This window comes from Passer montanus, unplaced genomic scaffold (genome assembly GCF_014805655.1).
Source record: "Passer montanus isolate IOZ18808 unplaced genomic scaffold, ASM1480565v1 scaffold25, whole genome shotgun sequence".
NCBI lineage: Eukaryota > Metazoa > Chordata > Aves > Passeriformes > Passeridae > Passer > Passer montanus.
The window spans coordinates 2,422,854-2,446,321 of NW_024367149.1; the positions used below are offsets into that span (position 1 = coordinate 2,422,854).

General features: G+C 42.5%; 1 protein-coding gene across 2 annotated transcripts; it reads left to right on the forward strand.

Moving 5' to 3' along the window:
* The first annotated feature begins 54 nt into the window (after positions 1–54).
* On the forward strand, positions 55–23,356 carry KDM4A (lysine demethylase 4A). Of its 2 annotated transcripts, XM_039711456.1 has the most exons (22): positions 56–195; positions 500–652; positions 846–1,021; positions 2,319–2,433; positions 3,183–3,376; positions 4,810–4,859; positions 5,640–5,743; positions 6,791–6,928; positions 7,818–8,068; positions 8,862–9,052; positions 9,957–10,303; positions 12,005–12,125; positions 12,692–12,870; positions 15,091–15,295; positions 15,587–15,663; positions 16,355–16,410; positions 17,181–17,289; positions 18,170–18,358; positions 19,045–19,215; positions 19,684–19,803; positions 20,458–20,550; positions 21,578–23,356. In XM_039711456.1, the coding sequence occupies exons 2-22, from the start codon at positions 515–517 to the stop codon at positions 21,716–21,718; spliced, it is 3,165 nt and encodes a 1,054-aa protein (XP_039567390.1). In that variant the 5' UTR covers positions 56–195; positions 500–514; the 3' UTR covers positions 21,719–23,356. The 2 variants fall into 2 exon arrangements, 1 of the variants encoding a protein (XP_039567390.1); XR_005627678.1 differs by lacking the exons at positions 7,818–8,068; positions 8,862–9,052; positions 9,957–10,303; ... (9 more) ...; positions 20,458–20,550; positions 21,578–23,356 and having other exon boundaries at positions 55–195; positions 4,810–4,861; positions 5,641–5,743; positions 6,791–6,926.
* The last annotated feature ends 112 nt before the right edge of the window (positions 23,357–23,468 follow it).

Here is a 23,468-nt window from a genome sequence, read left to right on the forward strand (position 1 = left end):
CCAGCCAGCCCCGGCCGGCCGTCGAATTCCTATTGGCTGCGAAGAGGGAAGCGGGCAGCGATTGGCTGCGGCGGCGGAGGGAAGAGGCGGGGCGGCCGGGCGGGGTTCGGGCGGAGCGGAACGGCCGCGGTGGCGTCGGCGGTCCGCAGGATTCTTTGGGCGCGTGGTGCGGAGGGATACGTCGGTCGGACGGTGGTACGAGGGCCGGGCGGGGGCGGCGGAGGAGCGGGACGCGCTGGCGACGTGGGCACGGCGGGCGGGACTCGGGCTCCGCCGCGCCGGCCGGGCCGGGCGGGCCGGGCGGGAGGAGGGGGTGAGTCGGTGGCGTTCTCCGCCGTGAGAGGGAGAGCGAGCCGTGGGGTCCTGACGGGCACGCGTCCTCCGCCAATGAGGAGGCAGGGCCGGTGCGGACCCCGCGGCGATTGGCCGGCGGGCGGGAGGGGCGGGGCGGGCGCGGTGTCCCGCCCCCCGCAAGGACACCCCCGCCTCCTCCGCGCAGGGCCGGCCCGGCATCATGGCCTCGGAGCTGGAGAGCCTCAACCCCGGGCAGCGCATCATGACCTTCCGCCCCACCATGGAGGAGTTCCGCGACTTCAGCCGCTACATCGCCTACGTGGAGTCGCAGGGCGCGCACCGCGCCGGCCTGGCCAAGGTGCGACACTCCCTCTCCCCCCGGGCGGAGGCCGCGCCGCCGGCCCCGGGCCGCGCACCGGCCGCCTCCGCCCTTTGTTTACGCCGCGGCGCCGGTGGGGCGGGCGCGCCCCGGCCGCGGCCCGGCCCGAGTTGCCCGAGTTTGACGCTGTCCCCGGCCGCGGCCGCCGCTCCCGGCCCGCGTGTCCCCGCAGATCGTGCCGCCGAAGGAGTGGAAGCCGCGGCAGTGCTACGATGACATCGACGAGCTCGTCATCCCCGCGCCCATCCAGCAGGTGGTGACGGGGCAGTCCGGGCTCTTCACGCAGTACAACATCCAGAAGAAGGCCATGACGGTCCGCGAGTTCCGCAGGATCGCCAACAGTGACAAGTACGGCCGGTCCCGGGCACTTTGAGTTGTGGAGTGGTTTGGGTTGGAAGGGCCATTAAATACCACCTGGTTCCCCACCTAGTCACGGGCAGGGACTCCTTCCTCAAGAACAGGCTGCTGAGGGCCCCATCCCAGCAGGCTTTGAACACTTGTAGGGATGGAGCATCCACAGCTTCCCACAGGGAACAGGTCCTCGGTGCAGTCTGGGGTCAGCAGTGTGAATGTTATGCCCCAGGCAGATGAGGTTGCTCATACAGCGGGCTGTGTGCATGGGGACCTTTGTCACCTGTGCAGCAAGGTGAGGTGTAATGGCTGCAGAACTTTTTCTTTGTGTTGTGGGCTCCTGTCTGTCTGTTTCCCACAGGGAACAGGTCCTCGGTGCAGTCTGGGGTCAGCAGTGTGAATGTTATGCCCCAGGCAGATGAGGTTGCTCATACAGCGGGCTGTGTGCATGGGGACCTTTGTCACCTGTGCAGCAAGGTGATGTGTAATGGCTGCAGAACTTTTTGTTTGTGCTGTGGGCCCAGTAGCTAGACCATTGAAATACTTACTAAGTAGTGGAGAAAGGAATGCTCATGACATAAAGAAGGAGATGAAGAAAAGACCACTTGAAAAGGAGTTGAAGCAAAAAAGCCTTTGCAGTAACTAGAAATAGCATTGTAATTGCCAGCTACAGTTGGTCCATCAAGGCTTGTTTTAGCTTTCAAAAGCAGTACAAACCAGATACTTTAGAGCTGTGTTTAATAGAATAATTTGATGAAAGTTACTGGAATCTGTATATATAGGTAAGTAGGTATAAAGACTAAATTTGATCCCCCCAGAGCTACGTGTAGTTCAGTACATAGTTAGCACGGAACGGGCATCAAGAGCAGATGTTTTGCTGGTAAACAGAGCATGTTTGACCATGGCGAGTCTGTGAAGGTTTGCTAGTTTCACAGTGGCAGAAAACTTCGGGTTTGTTTGGGGTTTTTTTTAGTTGTTCTTAGTATCATTTCTGTTTTTGACTGCATTGTTGCTTGTAAGTAGCTACAGCTAGAAGGTGAAATTGTTCTGACCCCGGAAAAGTGCACAAAGCAAAAATGAAAGTAAACTGAGAAAGGGGGAAAGTAACTTTCTTCCTGATACTGCCGTTCCAAAGTGTCACAGAAACAGAGACTGCTCTCACTGCTCATCTGGCTGGTAACACACATTAGGTATTTTTATTGTAGCTTTCCATTCTTTCAGTCAAGCAAACATTGGCTTAGACTTGCCAAATATCAGAATGCGAAGTCTTTAATGTCTTTCTTGTTTCTTTCAGGTACTGCACACCCCGGTACACGGACTTTGAAGACCTTGAACGAAAGTACTGGAAGAACCTTACATTCAATGCCCCCATCTACGGGGCTGATGTTAATGGCACGCTCTACGACAAGGTAAGGAAACTGTTCTGGTTTTCAGGTAACAGTTATCCTGGTGTATTGCATTCCATAAATACTAATGTGGCATTTGACTCTTACCTTTTGGAACAAGTTAATGATAGTCTTAGCATAGTTCAAGCTTCTGGAGTAGGCAGCTGACAGAGGAAGCATCTGCTAGCACTTCAGTATAGGGAAGCAAAAAGCACTATTGCCCAAGCATTGCTTTGTTCTGAAAGGCATATGAGGGTTGGAAGTGTTGATCAGAGGATACATGCTGCTTTGGTATCCACTGGTGTATGTATTTGTGTGGGACAGCTCTGTAGTCATTAGGTGGTAGGATGATAACTGTCAAAAGACAATTTGCATTCTGCTTGCTTGTCTCCTAAATTCTCATGATTTATTCTTTTAAAAGATGTTTGGAATGAAAAGTGGTTTTGTTAAAGAGGGTTCAGACATCAGCTCAAACTCAATCAACATCAGCTATTGTTCTCTGCTCTGTTAAGTCTGCAGCTTCGTGATTATTGCTTCTTTGTAATAATTACTTTGACTGGTATTTTTTTCCCCTCCTTAAAGGCCAGTAAGCAATCACTATGCAAGCCACCATGCAGAGCTTTGGGTTTAGGTGAACTAGCTCACAGCTTGAGCTGTGTAATTCTGTGATGTGCTGTTTCACAAGTGTCTGTTAAGCTTTTGCAAACTGTCCTCTCAGCTGTGTGATTCTGTACTTTGTAATCCTTGTTTGACACGAGGCTTGTGTTTTTCAGCATGTAGATGCGTGGAATATTGGCAGATTGAACACAATCCTGGATATTGTGGAGAATGAAAGTGGCATCACCATCGAAGGAGTGAATACTCCTTACCTGTATTTTGGCATGTGGAAAACTTCCTTTGCTTGGCACACCGAGGACATGGATCTCTACAGTATTAATTACTTGCATTTTGGGGAACCCAAGTCATGGTAAGATTTTCTAAGGAATCTTCTAGATGAAGAAAAGCAGTACCATAAAATATTGGAGTCAGTCACAAAGTGAAGAGTTGGCTAAAATAGTTATCAGTTCTCTAGTCTTGACTGCAGTTGTGTCTGATGACAGGAACTCGTAAGGAGCTGCAGAGCAATGCATGTCCTCAGTAGAATTTGGTTGGTAGCCTTCTAGAAGGGTCTAGTTGCTGTCCTGATGTAGGGAGTTCTGAATTACAGTATCGTCATGTGGATGCTGTCTGCTGTGGTAGGGCCAAAACTTGGCAAACTTGTGTATTGTTTTCTGAGGCTCTAAAATGACCATACAGAGGTGTGGTCACACAGGCAATGGGGGAACAGGCAGTTTTTAACAGACTTTGAACTGTAGCTGTTTATCATATATCTAAACATCAGGCTAGTGGATGTCACTGTGTGGTTTGTCCAGTGTCTGGGCTTTCTCAGTTCTTTTTAGGGGAGGCCCTTAATTTCTCTGTACCATGGGTTGCGTTTTAGGAGTGAATCATGCCCTTCTGTTCACAAATTAATTTCTCAAGCAACTTCAACAATTGTTTCTGTGGCACTTTAGTTGGAAACTAGAATTTTTGGCTGCCTTTTATTACAAATTTGAAGAAACAAATAATAGCTAGCACAGTGTGACCCATGAACAACCCTATGCAGTGGCAGTAGCAGAGAAACATGAAACAGAATCATTCAGTCTGTTGAACTATTTGGCCATTGCTTCTTCTACAGTAGTACTTGGAAGAAGTGAACTTTGCTGGTATCTTTGATTAATTTACCAAGGAATCTATTCAGAATATAGCACTGTATTCCAGAGTGAAAGCAAACTAAGTGGGTTGATTTATTTATTGTAGTCATTCCAGCCAGGAGTTTTGTGGCACCCATAAAAAGGTGTGTACAGGGAGAGACGTAGCTCTAAAGAGCACTCCATGAGTTGTGCACTTGTTAAGGATGTGGCACCTGACCTAGTCCCATCTTTGTCTGAGCAGCTGAAAGAGGTGATTCCATTTTCTCTCTTGCCCTGTGTTCCTCCTTGCACTGAGTATACTGAGATTACACTGCTGTGAACTGAGACAGCTCAGGAAGTTCTCTTCCTTTTCTCGTTGCAATTCATGTTTTGCTGCATTAGATCTGCTAATTATGTACATCAGTCTTTTTACTTCCTTGATTGCTTGAGCAAAAGTTGTTGAAAGAAATGTTCAGCTTTTACATGTCAATTTTTCTTGGAATAGAAAGGTTGAAGTACTCAATGATGATTTTTGGCTTATATTGAACTTTGAAAAAGACAAGTGTAGAGATAGAGATTTTTTTTTTTAAATTAATTCACATCTTGATGACTGATTATGATTTCCAGTCAGACTTTGAGATTTTGTTGTTGTCACTTGAACTTAACAGACTTGTTCTTACAACTGCAGGTACTCCATCCCTCCAGAGCATGGGAAGAGGCTGGAGAGACTTGCAAAAGGTAATCAGGCAGTTCATGTCCTGCCTTTTTCTAAAGGTGGGATGGACAGCTGCAGTGGGCTTCTGCTGTTTTAGAGAGCACAGGTTGGCATGACTGAACTGATAGTTTGCCTTTTAGAATATAGATTGCATTACTTCTGAATGTTTGCTTATAGGATACACACAAGAGAAATTGTCACATTACAAATAATGAACTTGTGGTTTGTTGTCACTTGAACTTAACAGACTTGTTCTTACAACTGCAGGTACTCCATCCCTCCAGAGCATGGGAAGAGGCTGGAGAGACTTGCAAAAGGTAATCAGGCCTTTTTCTAAAGGTGGGATGGACAGTTGCAGTGGGCTTCTGCTGTTTTAAAGAGCACAGGTTGGCATGACTGAACTGATAGTTTGCCTTTTAGAATATAGATTGCATTACTTCTGAATGTTTGCTTATAGGATACACACAAGAGAAATTGTCACATTACAAATAATGAACTTGTGGTTTGTCTGACCTTAAATGAGAAAATCCTTAGCTATAGATTATTAAAACTGGAAAATTATGACCAGAGGAGGATCCTTGTATTTGAGGCTTTTCTTATATTCTGTCAAACTGGCAGCTGTTAAAAGATAAATCTTAGGGATTTGTCATTTTTCTTCAGCATGCAAACTAGCACACTTCAAATAAGGTGGTCCATATTTCTAGGGAAAAAGTGTCTACACAGTAATTTTTCATAAAACTGCTGAAAAATAAATGTAGTTTGAGCACAGTGGTAACATCTCTCCTTGTCTTTATTTTAAACAGGTTTTTTCCCAGGAAGTGCCCAAAGCTGTGAAGCATTTCTCCGTCACAAGATGACTCTCATCTCCCCATCAATTCTGAAGAAATATGGAATTCCATTTGATAAGGTGTAGAAAAGTAATTGTGGTTATACCAGCTTGATCAAGAGGTTCCTGCAGCCTTGTCTTGCTTCTGACAGCAGCCAGTAGCAGATGCTTAGAGAGAAAAATAGAAACAGGCAGGCTATAGGGCAGTCCTTCCTATTGTACTTCCATTTGTCTGGCACTTAGGGTCTGAAGGAGTTTGAGACTTAAAAATCTATCAAGGGCTTCTAAAAAAACAACCTTGGTTTTCTGTGATTTTTTAAAATTTTTCTTAACTTAAAACTAAACATTATCTCCTGTGTTAGATTCACTTCACTGTTTAGATGGGTGTTCAGCTAAGTGAGGTTTTTCTTTTTTTGTTTCCACTTTTCCCCTGTTAATTTTTTTTGTTGCAATCTGCTTCCTCAGTGGAAAACAAGGCTTGTCCCTTATTAATTTCTTAATTACATAGTAACTTTCTAGGCTTCCTTACTTTCTCAGGTAATGACCTTCCATTCCCCCTCCCACCCAGGGATATTAAAGATGTGGTCTTTGAGCTCTTATTCAGAAACACTGTATCATCTGCCTGGGCAGCTGAAGGGTTTTGTTGTCATAAGCCTTTACAGGGGTAAATGTTCAAGAGCAAGCATTGGAAGGCTGACTTAGAGTTGTACTCTAATGTAAACAGCAATAAATTTTCAAGTTCTGTGTGGATAGAAATTTACTTGGCCTTAGATACTGTTCAGCCAAACCTGTAGCTGATCCAGATAAGTATCTTTATGAAGTTCATATAGCTGGTTACAGAGTATTTTGTATGTATAACTGTTTCTGTGCAAAATTGACCAGTTGTGTTTGTTTTAGTAAAAAAAGCTGTTGAGCATGGCTTTTCAGTGAGCAGATATTTAATACAAGTAGCAAAATAGCAAAGGTCAGTGACAGGTCTGTCCATTGCAGAAGGGAGCTCCAGCCACCATCTGTGAGTTGGATTTTTGGGTGTGCTGCAGAGAGGGATAAAAGAGCTCCTTTTAATCATATTCACCAAGTACCTTCTTCAACTCTGAATAACACTGTGATGTCTCAATTGTCTTCTAGGTGACACAGGAGGCTGGAGAGTTCATGATAACCTTTCCTTATAGCTATCATGCTGGCTTTAACCACGGCTTCAACTGTGCTGAATCTACCAACTTTGCTACTCTTCGCTGGATTGAGTACGGGAAGCAGTCGGTGCTGGTGAGTGCCCTGTTGCCATCATTAAGCCCCCGCTGTTTGTTTTAGGAGAGTGGTTTCACGCCTTTTAAGATGTGATATCTGCTTTAGCATAAAGTAGCAACATCCCGGCAAAGTCCTGCTTAGTGCCTTGTGTCAACCATGGATAGCATGTAACATGTTTTGTAACTTTGTATCTTTCTTGTAAGTTTGTGCGGCTCAGGAGAGCTTCAGAGAAAATTATGGAACTGGTTGTCTTTCCAGAGATGAAAACATATGCTTGGTGGGCAGAGCTTGTCAGTATTTTTCTCTTGTATTTTAACCATTATTTATTGACTGTTTAGCCTGGAATGCAGCTTTGGTAACTTAAATGACTTTTCAAAATAAGTATCTTGGCTGAACCTTTAAAGTGAATAGTGTTACATCCCTGCAGAGGTGCCTTTCAGACACTGTTTAAGTTTTCAGAAGCTGCATTGAAGTGAGTGCTTTGAAGCACTAGTTGTAACAATGCCTAGGGGAAGGGAACCTCTACTGCTCTGGGTAGGCCCAGACCTTGTGTGGCTCTGATTTCTTCATTATAGTCTCTGGTTTTGTGGTCTGTTTCTATATGAGCTCATTTTAAAACACTCAGCTTCTACCAGCAACTGTGTAAAAAGACTGATGAGCTTTCTGTCCTAGTTGTGATAACATCTGGTTTTTTGCTTCATGTTTTTTTTGCTGACTTTTCTGCCATTTTTAGTAATCTAATATGTACTCTTTTGATTTCCTGGAAAAGAGTCTTGATAGTTGTAAGGCTCAATTACATGTGAGTGTGGGATTTTGTTCCTTAAACTCTTGAAAGCAAAATCCTAGAGAAATGCAGAGTAGAATTTTTAAGTATTTGACCTTACCTTCTTATTTTCTGTGACTTCAGTGCTCATGTCGGAAGGACATGGTGAAGATCTCCATGGATGTGTTTGTGAGGAAGTACCAGCCAGATCGTTACAAGCTTTGGAAAGCTGGGAAAGACGTGACTGTCATTGACCATGCTCTTCCAACCCCAGAGGCAGCAGAGTTCCTCAAAGGGGATCTCATGCAAAAAGTCAAGAGTGGGAAACAGTGTGCTGAGGAGATGGAAACAGAAGAGACATGTAAAGAGGAGGTGGATGGGGATGAGACAAAAAGGTACAGCTTTATATAGTCACTGCTTTTCTGTTGGATTCTTGGAATTTGAACCCAGTTGCAATTAAATGTTTGCCATTCTGGTAGAACAGTGAGAGTTAGCAATAATCTTTTTTCCTGGGAACAGGGCTTACTTCTTAATATTTTTTTACTATTTAAGTCCACATTAATACATAGTCTGTGGTAAGCAGGAAACACGCCAGCTTGGAAGGTAGTTCTTCATCTTGGGACAGACCTCCAAAGCCTGGGTTGGCAGTGTGTACCCTGCAGTGACAGACCAGAAGAAAAAGGGGTTGTATTAAGATCATGGGACAGTACTTGCTAGCAAATTCTGGTACAATTCTGATGCTGCAAGCTGTGGCATTGGTGTGCAGTTCCTGGTTGCTGAAGGTCAACAGGTTAATCATCTTACATTTTGCAGTTAAATCTGTTTCAGTCAGTGCCAGCTACTGTTCCTAAACCTGTCTTTGGTGATGGATTTTTTTTGTTGTTTGGTTTGATTTGTTTAGGGTGTTGTTTGGAGGAGATTTTTTGTTTAAGGTAAAGAATGCCTGGCTAGAGAGAGCATAGTTGCCTTAATACACGACTAGCACACTGAGAAGTCATCTCTAGGGATTACTAACTTTTCCTCTGTAAAGGCAAAGAAAACATTTCAGAATAATTTGGAAACTATTTGGCTTTCCAGAGGCTGTCTTGTAAAACACCGGTCCAAACCAGACTGTATTTTATGCATTCACACAGAATTGTAACACAGTTACGTGTTTGCTAACCTGACACAGGGATTTGTCTTCTGCAGCATCCCCAAGCACCGCATAGGAACAAAAAGGCACAGGGTCTGCCTGGAAGTGCCTCAGGAGGTGAGTGAGAGTGAGGCCTTCCCCAAGGAGGAGCTGAGCTCCACACAGTATGAAGCAGACATGGCAGAGCCTCGTGAGAGGCCTACGAGTGAATTCGTGCAGCAAGGTGAACAAAGGATCAAACTTCCAGGTAAGTGTGTGCCAGGCTTGTCTGGGGCACTCTTCAATATGATGTTAGTTGGTAGGATGCTTTTGTGTCCAAAGAAGCGGACACTGGTTTGTCAGAGCCATTGGTAGCACCTCAGAAGTTTACTGTTATAAGACTTGAAATATTACCGTTTTCTTGGTTTTTTGTTTTTACTCTTTATTTTGCCTGACTGCATACAGAAATATATGGGATGCCTCCGTAGTCTAAGCTCCTTTTTATCTCTCTTGAGCAATGTGACCTGTTTATAGGAATTACGTAGTAAAACATATGCACACTTCCTGGTACTGTGGGTCTGGTATGCTTTATAGGTGTGTTACTTGTAATTTTGTAATAAGTAGGCTGGACAAAATTCATGTAGCTTGTAATGGATGAGTTATCCTTGCTCTTAGGGGAGGAGCAAGAGGCCTGTGGAACAGCACAAGAAAAGGAAAACATATGTGATGCCCCCTCTTGTATTTTGTTTTCCAGCCCTTTGCAGCTTGTATTTAATAATCTTCTATTGGTTTGTAGGTTTGTTTTTCTTTTTCTAGTAAGTCTTCAATGAATGTTTGTAATCTCTTACACACAGTAACATATGGCTGGGTTTACTACAAACACGTCTGTATAAAGGATCATCTCTGTTTATTTGAACTCACTGTCTGCTGCTTTGTTTTATATACCCTAGTTCTTGTGATGGGAGAGGCAATGAGCAAATGTTTTTATTCTCTCTGACTAAGCAATGTATGACTTTATAGGTGTTTGAATTAATCACCTGCTCTTTAGATGATGTGCTGTTGCTCTTTTGCGTGTAGTAGTTTGCTTTTCTGTTTGGCTTTGTGCAAATAGTTGCACAAATGTTCTCTTTCTGCCCAGACTTCTGAAAAGGTCAGTATATCCCTTCTTCCAGATCGTGTGGACTCAGCCAAATTTGAAGAATTGAAAGCGGTGAAGCTTGAGGAAGAAGAGCAAGAAGCAGCTGCACTGGATCTCTCCATTTCACATGCTTCAAATTCCACTTCAGTGTTGCCAGCTTCAAAGCAGAGTGCTACATCCAGTGCTCAGTCCAGCTCACCTTGCTATTCTTCAGACTCTGAATCGTCGGATCTGTTGGCAAAGCGAACTCTCCCTGGGCCAGCCGGGGTGTTCACGGTGCACAGCTACGCCAAGGGCGATGCCAGCGGCTCCGACAGTGAGCAGACCCCAGGGAAGAAAGCCAGTGCCAGCTCCAGTGTCAGTGAGCAAGAACTGACAGAGGTAGGAGAGGCAAAAGAACTGGAGGGCTGTAATTCCATGGTCAGGAATTTTCCTATCTCTGCAGGTGACAATTTCATCCCACTGGTGTTTGCATAGCAGGTTGCACCTCTGGGTTTTGCTAAACACAAGAATTCAGATGAAAGCCTTATATACTTAGCCCTTCAAGTAAGCAAGGAGATCACCTGTCTTGAGAACTTCTCTAAACTATTTAAGTGCTGTAATGGAAAGGATAGCTTGATGTTTTTGACATGGTAGTGTTACAGAATGATTGAGGTTCTTTTGTCCTAAGGGACACCTATTTGAACCTAAAATGAATCTGGTTTGTTCCAGCCTTTATTGCAAGCACATTCATGTGATGAGGGGTTTTTAATATAAAATTTCATACATGGATACATTTCTCTGTCCTTCTAAAAGAGGAGAAGGGGTACAACAAAATATTAGTTGGGAGAATGTAAATCTGAGTGTTAAAAAGCTGCCAATTAATATTTTATTAAACAACCTAAGAGAAGAGTTAGAATCTTATCTGGTAGTGTCATTCCAATATTTTGTTTTCCTGTTTAAATCTGTGTTTAGAGAATGGGAGGCCAGTAATGACTTCTGAGAAGTCAAGAATTACAGCAAAGGAACAGGAGATAGACCAATCTTGATAATTAAGCTGAAACTGAGAGAGTTGTCATGGCTATTTAAAGTCAAGATGTTACTTTGCAGATACTGATATCTCCATCACATAGTCTGTGCAGGGAAAAGGTGAAAATTTGAATGGGTGTGATTGTTTTCCCCAGGGTGGTATACTTGGAAACAAATTTTCCATTAGGTGGTAACTGTGAATGTTAATTTCAATATTTCTTAGAAATCTTTTATTCAACTCTGTAAGAGAACAGAGGCAGTGATTATTACGCTCTCTTCTGGCTTCATTTATGAAAAGAAGATATTTAAACATATGTAGGATGTATTTAATCCAAGACTTACCTTTTCTTTTAAAAGAATAACAGATTTTAAAAAACGGGTAGGTTCTTATCTAGAGGGAGACTTCCTGGACTGTTGAAATCATTACCATTACTGTCCTGCTTGTCAGGTTAGTAGTAATTTTGTCAGTGTGTCACTTGTTTTTGTATGGGGCTAAGGGAAGAGGAAATAGCTGTTGTTGCAATCTCCTTCTTCCAGTCTGTCTGGTAAGACATCAAGGCAATTAATCAGCAGGAAGGATTAAAGTGTCCTTCATTTAAAATAACTCTTTTAGTTTGACATGTCTATGAGCTCTGTATTTTTTCTAGTTTGTTATTTTACTTTCAAATTTGGAATTTTTTAAGTGACACACAAACTAAAGCTTCTCCAGAATTCATAAGACTTCTTATCATGGCTCTTTTAAGTTGAACCATCCAACTTGTCTTTCTTTGTTTCTGTCTTTTACATGATTCTTTAAAGAAACAGATGTGCATGAAAAGCTACACTGGGACCTGTGAAAAGTGTCCATTCTTCTAACTCAACAGAGCTAGTACAGCTCTGTCTTGTTTTACATAGCAAAAGTTCTCTTGAGCACTTTGAAAAATAGTTGAGAGCTGAAGTTACTTTGTTGGATATGAAATTGTGGAAGCATGTGTGCATTTTGAAGAAGTTTCTCTAAGTTCAAAGTAAATTCCTTCCAAAAAGGTGTCAAAAGGGCACGTGCTAACTGACAGCTGGATTGCTTTCCTGGTCCAGGTGGGAAAGGAGTACATAAGCTCCGTGAAGGAGAGTAAGAAGTCCAAGGGCCGTCGCCAGCCGTTGAGCAAACTGCCCCGTCATCACCCGCTCCTGGTGAAAGACTGCATCAGTGATGATGGTAAGTAAAGGTAAAGCCCTGTGCTCCTTGGGAAGTTGGAGAGAGGGTCTCAGTTTCTGTGGGCAGTATGGGATATTCTAGTAAATAACTGGTGATAAATGGGATTCAGTTAGTGGCAGCTCTGCCTCCTAGACAAGATGCATATCTCATTGTATCATTAAACTTTTCTCTCAAATGATGTCATCTTTCTTTCCTGTATTTTCTTTGGAAAGCAAAATTAAACCAGTACCAGAGACTGTTGCCCAACCATCTGCCTTAGAATATTCCAGTCATTGATGTAAATATTCCGGATTTTTTAAAAAATCCCTAATGCCAAATCCTTTGGTGGATGCCTTCAATTTTGATGTAGATGTAATTTGGAGCTGTTTCTGCCCTGTTGCTTGATTAGTAGAAGCCTCTTAGAAAGGAGACTGAGTTACTGGTTTCCATCACCCTTCTGTCAGTTTGCTTTCTGGCAGTCTTTCTTTCATCTCCATTCATAGCTTCTTGCCTTATTTAGTTTCATTTACAAGAAGAACGTCTATAAAAGGCCACATAGTCACTGAGTGAGTGCTCTCTTATCACAGAGGCATCAGAGCAGCTAACTCCTGAAGAAGAGGCTGAGGAGACAGAAGCATGGGCCAAGCCACTGAGCCAGCTGTGGCAGAATCGGCCACCAAACTTTGAGGCTGAAAAAGAATACAATCGCACCATGGCCCAGCAGCCCCCATACTGTGCTGTTTGTATGCTCTTCCAGGCGTATCAGGTATGAAACAAAGACTCTTCCTGCTATCACAGAGGTAACAGAGTAGGTGCTGCTGTGATACATAGTTTTAAATATGTGGGTTTGCACATTGCCAGTTAACAAAAGCTGTGTCATGTTGCAGTTGTTGCAGTCTTGGCCAGCAGCTGTCCAGGAGAGTACAAGTGGGTGAACATCCTCAGACTTGTGATGGGTCCCTGCGGGTTCCCAGGGGCTCACTCCAGTGTTCAGCAGAAGCTTTTGTGTTTTGTGGCTTTTGCTCAAACCACAGAATGGCGCTTAAATGTTGCTGGAGCTGACTATAAAATATCACTTCTCCTTTCCGGACTGACTCCTTCACTTCTAAAATGTTTTTAAGAAAACACTTTACATCCTCTCATAGTACATGGTCTTTGATGAGCAGGCAAGGAAGAAAACCTTTTTACTAAAAGAATTTAGGGTTGTGTTTGTAGATGGTATAGATTGAAAGCTGTCTGGTCTTGGAGTTGTATCCATGGGTGGGGTGCAGAAGTCCTTTGTCATGCTGAATAGATGTGCAGACAGAAGTCCCTCAATGAATTTTTTTATATACCTAAGATAAATAATTTTAAGGTAGCTTGAATAGTTGTCAGCATGTTTGACCTGCAACTTTGAGATACTTTGAGCCTTCCCATATGCTGAGTGTATTTGATTCATTTGTGATGACTGTATAGTTGTGGTGGCACTAGAAACATGTTCACCACAGTTTTGGAAATAAAGACCTCACATTTTTGTTGCAGATTTAGATTTCATATAGTTCCTAATTTTAATGAAAACCACAGACCATAGTTTCTGTTCAGTCTTGTTATTTCTGTCTGAGAGTAAGTTCTTAGGAATGGAAATTCTACTTTGGAGCTGTGTGGTACATGAGGATTTTACTAGTGCTGAAAGGTATAAAGTTAATGATTTGAGGACAGTTGAAGTTCTCTGAAGATCTTTTTTGTAAGTTGCTGTTGTGCAGAAAACTCTTAGCTGCAGGTTTTCAAGTGTCTGTCTACACCAGGCAGTGGAGCAGAAACTCTTCCAAGATTTGAGCTGTGGTTAGAGTCTTTGTTCCAACTTCAGAAAGTCTATAGCAACTCTGGAAACTCACTACAGTTACCCGTTCAAATAAAAAATTGGCACAGAATGCCAGACAAGTATGCACTTTCCTTTGGGAAGAAGAAGAGTATCTGCTGCTTGGGGGAAAAAAAGTTACTATTTTCTTAAATGTTGTTCTGGATTTCTCTCAGTCATTTTGTCTTTTGCTTGACATGCAACATAAGTTTAAATCAGTAAGTTTTACTGAATTAAACTAAACAAGATTTGTAGAAAAGATGTCCCTTTCCTTCCAACTGTGAGCATTACCTGGACTTTTTCTCTCTAGCTTTTGAGGCACTGTAGGAGGGACAGCACAGATTCGTTCTGCTACTGCAATTTCTGCTAAAAGTAATCTTTTAAAAGATGAGGAAAGCTACTTTTGTGGTAGCCTAAAAGGTACAAAAGGTGGCTTAAACATTTTTTCAAAGAGAAAAATTAATTTCTGTTTAGCTGTTTCAGAGGAGTAGCTTTAATGGAAATACACATCTGTAAACTTGGATTTGACATTGATTTAGAAGAATAAATTATGAAAGATTAGCCTGAAAGTCTCCTGAGCTTTATATGGGAAATTGCATTTTCAGTCTGTTTATTTTCCAGAAACAAATTGGTTTTAAAGCCCATTAGATTTGTTCAAAATTACATTGGGAAAAAGTAATGAGGATTGTAGGTGTCTGTTTGTGTGTTGGTAATCCTTCCATATTGAGGTAAGATAAGTGTACACTGATGGATAGCAGTGCTGTGATCCTCTGTATTATGGGAGGAATATGCAGAAGAGTTGTTGCCTGTAGAACATGAGGTGGGCTTGATGATTCTACCTCTTCTGTCAGAAAAAAAGCAGTTTGGCGTGTATATTGTTGCTCATTAGAGGGATGCAATTCAGACTTTCAGTGTAGTATTAAGAAGAGTAGAAATTAATGTCATTCTGAGAATTTTATAAATATAACTATAAATAGTAATAAATAGTTATAAACGTAATTCTATTTTCACCTAACCTACCAACTCTATGATCTTTCAGTACCTTCAGTTTTTCTTTAAACTGTATATGTGTATGAAATAATGTGTGAATAAAGATCATGTGAGACCATTTTACTTGTAAAATTTAAATTCCCTCCCCATCCCTCACAGGCGGAATGTGAGGGCAGCAGTCAAAACTCCGGAGTGACTCCAGCGGCTGCAGATGGGAAGATCCGAACTAAACCCCTGATTCCTGAAATGTGCTTTACTGCAACTGGCTGCAGCACTGACCTCAATCTCTCCACTCCCTACCTGGAGGAAGATGGAACCAGTGTACTCATCACCTGCAAGAACTGCCATGTCTGTGTTCATGCGAGTGAGTGCATCCAGATGTTACCCTAAGCCCTGGTGATCTCCTTACTGAGCCCGTACATCATAGCAGGCCTCTGCCAGTTGATCTCATGTACAAATAGATCGAGTTCAGCCCTTAGCAGATCAGTATATACTTGGGTGTTGGCCTGTGGGGTAGGCAGTTGGCTGCACAGGTGGCTTCAAACTCACAGCATCATCCAGGAGCTTGTTGATTTTGATTTCTGCTTTATTTCTGGGCCCAAGGGAAATAGGTTTGAGTTTAAATAAAGTCTTAAATGAGATGTGTCTGTTCTAGGTTGTTATGGTGTATCCCCTGACAAGGCCACTGAAGACTGGATGTGCTCCCGGTGTACAGAAAATGCATTAGAAGAGGTAAAGTTTTTCACAGATGGAGTCTGGTACATCTGGGAACTTGGTTGCAAAGTTAGTTCACATAGTGTTGTGGGTGTTGGTTTTTTAATTATCCTGTGAAAAGAACACAATTTAGAGATTGTTTTAGACACCAATCTCTTGTGTTTTGATACTTTTGAGCCATAATGTTATCCTTTTAACTAATGCAAAGCTGCTGAGCTCAGAGGGAAGATCTCCTGCAAGAATGTGGGAATAGCTTCATTTTCTGTCTGAGTTTGTGGTAGCTACAATTTCTAAGCCAGAAAATAACTTGTGTTAATAACTAGGCAGGTATGCACATATGAAGAAAGCAAGAATGGGATTCCCTCAAACAGCTGTATAGACTTTAGGTCAGTGGAATGGATCAGCCTTTTGATCATTATTTCCTCATGTTTGATCCTATTGCACATCCCAAAAGGATATAGGGTATTGCAGGTGTAAAAGGAACCCATAACAAACAAGTTGACCCTTCAGTGGTAGGTTCTGCTTGCTTTCAACAGACTTGGGAGTCTGCCCTAAGGGCAGCAACTTTTGAGAGCTGAGGAGCTGATCTGTACAAGGTAGTTAGCTCTCTTCTGACAGCAAAATAATTTTCTTCCTCTGAATGTACATTTTGAGGTGGAAGTTCTGCAGCAAGTGTTGTGCACTAGCTAATCCTTTTTCTTTACTCCAGGACTGCTGTTTGTGTTCCTTACGAGGAGGAGCGTTGCAGAGAGCCAATGATGACAAGTGAGTGTTCCAGATTTTTTTGATTTTAAGGAGAGGCTCGGTTCCTAAGTATATGAGGGTAAGCTGGTAAACTGCATTTGGTGTAACAGTGACCAACATACTTTGTGTGTTAATTGTGTTCTCATGCAGCAGTTCTTACCTCTTTAGTTAATGCCTGGTTCTCATTCTGTTGATAGCAGCTGTGAATTGCTTTGCATTTGATAGTGCAGAGTTGTAGTATGCAGAGGTATAACCTACCACATAAAAATAAGGTTCCAAATGAACTAACATCTCTCAGTACCTTCTCTACAGAGGATTTTGATTTTCTGTCTTATTTGTGGTTACAGTAATGGCAAAGGGCAACCACAGTTTTAGGTAGCACAACATTGAAATTCAAGGTACCTCTACAGCAAAACGTGCATACAACTGCCTGTCCTGTGTCCTTTGGGTGGATCATCTAAAGTTATTTGATGCAACATAGCAGTGGGGCAGACTTGTACCACCATGAAATAACTGCAACTTGGCCACCCAGCCTTTTATCATGCCGGAGTCACCGAGTTGTGTTCCTTTTAAGCCTGTCAGTAGTAGATTTTAAGTACGGCGAAATCTTGGGTTTGCCCTACATGTGACCTGTTAGTAGCAGTAGAAAGATTATACTGATTATCCTCAGAGGTTATTTATTGTGGCTTATATGGCAAACTTGAACAGAACTGTACTTACTTAAACTCCAAAGCATCCTCTGTTGGCCCAGTGCATATTAATTTCTTTTTTCCTCTCTTCTGTCCTGACAGATGGGTTCATGTGATGTGTGCTGTGGCTGTACTGGAGGCAAAATTTGTGAACATCGCAGAGCGGAGTCCTGTAGATGTTGGCAAAATCCCCCTGCAGCGTTTCAGACTGGTATGGATCACCTGTGCTGCATCAGTGGTGTCTCTAGTCCATTCAGAATCTGAGGGGTTTTGCTTATCCCATCAAACCCAAGTCATCCTGGTTTAGTCTCCAGACTGAATTGTATAATCTGCTCAATTCTGTGTATGAAAGATGGCAGTTATTCCTATTGCCATTTTTAAAAAATTTTGCTTGTTCTAGTATGTGTTTATTCACATGAAGAGCCAGCAAAAGGGTTTTCAATATGTGGCAGGTAACATGCTTGTTTTTCTCCTCTCTAGTATTCAGCTTGCTTAGTTGACTGCCTTCAAGCCCTGAGATGGTTCAGGATATGTGAGGCATTCCTAGAATGGATAAAGGTCTTCAGCAGGAAAACAACTGTACTTAACTCTTTTAACATCTCAGTGTTGAGGGGAAAATGACTCTGCTTTGCATATGCATTGCAGATAACATTCTTTTCCTACAACTGCCCTGCAGGCCCAATTGAGTAGTGACATAGTTTTAACTGTTACCACTGTGGTGATGTCCCATTATTCTAATCATGTTGCTTGTATTAATGTGACTCTTTAGTCAAGTGCTGATAGGTCCTATTGAGTTGGGTCATTACAAGTTGATCTAATCTATGTTGCTGGCATCCTTAGGTTGCATGCTTTGTGCATGTTGAGCTGGTAGATATTTAATTTACATTTTTCCTCTATTGCATTAATTTACTTTTTGTCATTTGTCTTGTCATAAACTAAAACTGGTAGCTGCCTGCTTCTGTTGAGTCAGAAAACAGCAGTGTTTTCAAAGAGGCTAAATGGCACAGCTATTATATGATAAGGTGTTAGCTAGCCCTTGGTGTGTGGTAAAACCTAGTACCAACCAATAATCTCTGGTTTCCTGTCCACAGAAATGCATCTTCTGCAAGAAAAGGAGAAAGAGAATTGCAGGTTGCTGTGTACAGTGTTCACATGGCCGATGTCCCACATCCTTTCATGTCAGCTGTGCCCAAGCAGCAGGAGTCATGATGCAGCCTGATGACTGGCCATTTGTTGTCTTCATTACCTGCTTCAGGCATAAGACTCCATCTCAGGCTGAGGTGTGTAGGTGTATTATTCCCAAGATTTGAACTGCAGTGTCTCGGAGGCACTGAGAAGTTTTTTGATTGTGTGATTATTTTAAAACTTCATTGAAGGCTTGTTTGTCTCACAGTACATAATGTAATCTAACAGTGTTTGTCTTGGATTCTGATCTGAATCTTGCTGCTACTCTGATCTTAGGTGCTTTATTGTACTTTGGTTTGCAGACCAGTAGGACTGGAAGCATCACATCCCTCCTGTGGCTGTTGTAATGAGAAACACTAGTGAGATTTATGCTGTGATTCTTAATATGCAGGATTTAGTGCTGGTACTCCAGCAGTCTGCATGAGTCATCACAGAATTTCACATTTAAGTAATTGATTCGTTTCTAAAGTTGCCATGCAGCCTTTTTAACCAAAACCACCAACAATCTATTAGAGAATGTTTTCTGTAAGGGCCTTCCATTGCTCTGAAGAATGAGAACCTAATTTACTAAGTAAACTAAGGACAGTAGCACATAACAGATTAAACTTTAGGTATTTAACATTACGGAGGCAGACTTTTCTAAAAATGTTGCTGATGATGGCTGAAGTAGAGTAGCTCACCTGAACTAAAATGTTTTGCTTTGTTGTCTGCTAGCACTGCAGTGGTCTTCAATACATTTGTTATTGAGTCATTGTTTAAGAAGTGATTTTTCTCTTTTCAGCGAGCAAAGGCTGCACTCCAGGATCTGTCCCCTGGACAGATAGTCATCAGTAAGCACAAGAATGGTCGCTTCTATCAATGTGAAGTGGTCAGCCTTGCAAAGGAGACTTTCTACGAGGTCAACTTTGATGATGGCTCCTTCAGCGATAACCTGTACCCAGAGGACATTGTGGTATGTTGTGCAGTGGGGTTGTGGTATAGGACACATGGTATGAGTCAGTTCTTGCTGCTGTAGAGCAGACACATCAGGGGATCTCGTGATTGTTCCCTGGGTCCTGTAGTGGCTGAGCTGTGCTGCAGGATGGCCTTAGGGCTGTTACCTGAGAGTGACTTAGCTGAGGCCATATAGGGACAAGTATAACAGGGAGGGCAGCTAATCTCTGGCTGCTTAGCAATGGTAGGTCTGAAGGAAAACTTGCTGATACTTGCATGCCATTGCCACTCAAATACTTTGAAGTTACCACTGTTGGGATTTAAATGCAGATGATGTAAATGGATGTCTCTCAGCCTAGTTCTCCATCTCCTACAATGGAGGATTGTTGGGATGGTGTGCTATGTGACCCCTTGGGGGTTTGCTGAATCTTCATATAAAGAAGCTGCTTACCTTCCTTGTGTTTCCCATCTTCCCTCTTCATTCTAGAGTCGAGATTGTCTTCAGTTAGGTCCCCCTGCTGAAGGGGAAGTCGTGCAGGTGAGATGGACAGATGGACAAGTTTATGGAGCGAAGTTTGTTGCATCACACGCAATCCAGATGTACCAGGTACAAAATTGCTGTCTAAAAACTCATCACTCAGAACAAGCCAATCATGTTAACAGGGTTGCTGTAGGGGTGTCATGCTTAAACACTCCAGGGTAAGTTACTCTCACTGTGTTAGCAATGACAGATGCTGGCAACAGTTGCTGGATGTGATTGCTTGCAGCTGTATGTACCTCTGGCTATCAACAGTTGCTGGATGTGATTGCTTGCAGCAATCACTGCTTGCAGCAGAGCTTGCAGCTCTGGCTACCTACTTGAAAGTGTCCACTTCTGAAAACTGCTGGTCTGCAATTCTTCATCAGATTCTTTCTGTAGTTTAAACTACTTAAGTTTATTTTGCTTTCCTGTAGTGAGAGTGCACCGTGCATTTCATGCTTCCAAAGGGATGAATATTCAGTTTACTGTATTAAAGTGAACAGCCAGAGACTGTTGTCAGGTGTTAAAAGAATATCCCAAAACTTGCTGGACTGTTACTGTCATGAGGTTTTTGAGGTTTTCATTCAAGTCTGTTGCAGTGTGCATAGCTGTGTATCTTACAAATTTCAAGTGGTAGAAGATTATTTCACTAAAGAGCTCTGTGGGGAGAAGGCAGCTTCTAGGGAGATGTAGCAGGGTTGTAACTTCAGACTTCTGACATAACTTCTGGTTCTCTTCTAGGTGGAATTTGAAGATGGGTCACAGCTGATGGTGAAAAGGGATGATGTATACACTCTTGAAGAGGAGCTTCCTAAGAGAGTGAAGTCAAGGCTGGTAGGTAAACAGGGTGCAAATTCTACTAAAGAGGTAGAATTTGTTTTAATTTGTGCTTGAACAGCAACCTGAGCATGTGGCAGCAGCAAAATACAATCTGGTGCTCTCCTTAATCATTGCAAAACTCCGTAGTTGATCAGGCTACAAAAAACAAAGTTCTGTCTCACTCCGGAGAGAATTTCTCCATCTGCAGGAGTGTGAGTTTGTATCACAGAGTCACAGATTGAGAGAGCATGCCTTTTCATACTTGTATTTGTAAATTCCATTGTCTACTTCCATTGCAAAAAATGGCCAAGTTCCTTCATTTGCCCTCTGTTCTGAGAAGCTCTTAGTAGGGTTGAATCAAAAGAGCTGGCTGTTTCTTGACACTGTAAAATAATTCAGGTGAGAAAGGACCTCTGCAAGTCTCCAGACACCTGTTCCAAACAGGGGTAATTTTCAGAAAGGGTTGCTCAGCGGTGTCTCCAATTAAGTTTTGATTATCAGTAAGGGTGGAGATCCCACACCCTGTTTTACCCCACTGCTTTACACTTCCCACTACAAAAATTGTAGTTACAAACAGCACACTGTTGTGTCTTGCTTTACAGCACAAACATGCACGCCCTGTTGCAGATCTGTTGGCAGACACACAGACTATTAGAGGCTTAAGAAAGAATGTATTATACCTGAATTCTGTGAGCAGGTGTTTAAACATGTCTGCTGCATAAAGCAGAAATTGTACTAGATTGTTTGAAAATTGGAACAGCTGACTCTGTTTATTACTCTGAGAAAGTGATTATGAATTGAAGTTCTCTGTTACATTTGAAATGTGAGGTTCTTTAGATCTCTGATTATAGTTCACTTAAACATATACCCAGACTTGTAATCCGTTTTCTTAAATATTTTTGGTTTTGTGTTCAGTCAGTTTTTGAAGAAAGCTGAATGCTCCCATGTGTCTTGGCTTGGTTCTTTCTTACATGCAGTAGGAGGATGTGGAGACAGGGATTTCATCTGTGCTCTAGTGACTAATTCTGTTTTTTTCTCTTAGTCAATCGCTTCAGATATGCGCTTCACAGAGATCTTCGAGGAGAAGGAGGTCAGTCAAGAGAGGAAGAGACAAAGAGTGATCAATTCACGCTACCGTGAAGATTATATTGAACCTGCCTTGTACCGGGCCATCATGGAGTAAACACTGCCTGTGGCAGAGGAAGAAGATGCCCACCTCCCCCAAGGATTTAAACGTTCCAGTACAACAGGCCATATTTGGATGCTTTGAATCCAGGGTTTCTTCTGGGGTTTTGTTCTTTTATATTTTAAGGAAGCTAAAAGGCTGATGCTCTGCAGTAGCTGTAAGGCAGCTGTTGTATAGTGAAAGAGATCCCATTTGCCGAAGCTGATGCCTGCAGACTGCTGGTCTGAAGTTGGGTCCTTACCAAATAAGCCAGCTTGGGGATGTTGCTTTCATTTTTTTGAACAGTCTTGCTTTTTATTTAGAGACAATTTTGACAGGTGGCAAACTCTTTGGGGAGTTGTTGCCAGGAATCCTGGCAGCTGCAGAATAGTATGGTCTATTGTTTTAACTGAATAATGTTCCTGAATTTAGGAGTCTCCCTGGTGACCACACCTGGGCTTGAGCAGGCAGTATTACTGGTGCTGGAAATGGAACCTCTTTTATATTTATATCCATTTTTTTTTGTTGCAAGCAGCTTCAGTCTCTTGTTTCTCAGCACCTCCTTTCTGAGGTTGAGCTGTAGGCTGTTCAGATCTGAACAGACTGGAGGTGCTTGTGTGAACAGGTGAAATGTGAAATTGAATCCTGTAGGACAAATTATTTAACCTTCCATTTAATATTTTTGTTCTGATAGTGCTTTTGACTTACTTAATCATGAGTTTAATTGTTAATAGTATGTGCCTCAGAACCAGTGAAATCTCTGGAGCCTTGTGAAGTGCAGCCTTCTAACAAGAATAGGTGTTCAGCTCCCAATAGACATTCAGCTCCCAAAGAGTTTGTTTTGAGTTTCTCTAAGGCAATATGACTAAAGGGACAGTCCTAACTCTCCCTTCTTGAAATTCAAGCATCACAGTGTTGGGGATGACAGGGCAGCGGAATCTGAAGCAGTGCTGCTCTGGGACAGCACTATCTGTTGTGTGTCCATGGGCTTTTGCTTGCAGCAACTAATACTGGGTCTGAGACAGATGAAGTATGCACTGAGCTGTGTGTTCTAACTGAAAGGCTGTGCAATGCTCTTCTGGAGCAGGAGTGCTGCCGTGTTGCTGTCTGGCAAAGGTTGCTGTAGCATTTTTATAGAGTGTTAGGACACATCTCAGTTGTGGTGGAGAGAATTTGCTACCCCAGCCATAGGAAGATGAGTTGAGCTGGGTAGTAGGTATACCTGGAAGATGTGCCAACTTGCTCCTAATAATTAAAGCATTAACACACCACAGTAGGAGCAGTGTAAATACATGTTCCTTTCCCATTCTGTAGGAAAGGAATTTTAGGCTGTGGAGCAGATTGGCCACCTTCTTTTTGCATGGAATGAGGTGGATTTTCCTACTGGAGAAAATCATGATTGTCTGTTCTCCAGAAACTGTTCAAGAGGAGAATTTTCTAATGAAACAGACCTAATGCATCCCTGCTTCTATAGGGACATGGCAATGTGTCTGCAAAGTCTGGATTTGTAACTTTTTTCCTTTTGTTACATAGGAACGCTACAAACCAAACCCTTCTGAAACCCCGGTGCATCAATTTGTGATTAGCAATAAAATGTAGTATTGAGTAGTGATACAACTCTTGATCAGAAAAGAAATAAACTGCAACTTTTATACAGAAAATCTTTAGCCCTACATTTTTATAGGGTCAGAAGGATAAGTAGCAAAGATTTGCACACTGTTTTGCATAGAGGTAATCTGTCCTAATTTTGTGGTGGAATACCTTATTC

Bases quoted from the DNA above. Each gene is read 5' to 3' on its own strand.
- KDM4A (XM_039711456.1), top strand. From the start codon at position 515: ATGGCCTCGGAGCTGGAGAGCCTCAACCCCGGGCAGCGCATCATGACC. The intron at 15,664-16,354 runs GTAAAGTTTTTC...TCTTTACTCCAG, and splicing joins CAGAAAATGCATTAGAAGAG to GACTGCTGTTTGTGTTCCTT. The intron at 19,216-19,683 runs GTATGTTGTGCA...TCTTCATTCTAG, and splicing joins TGTACCCAGAGGACATTGTG to AGTCGAGATTGTCTTCAGTT.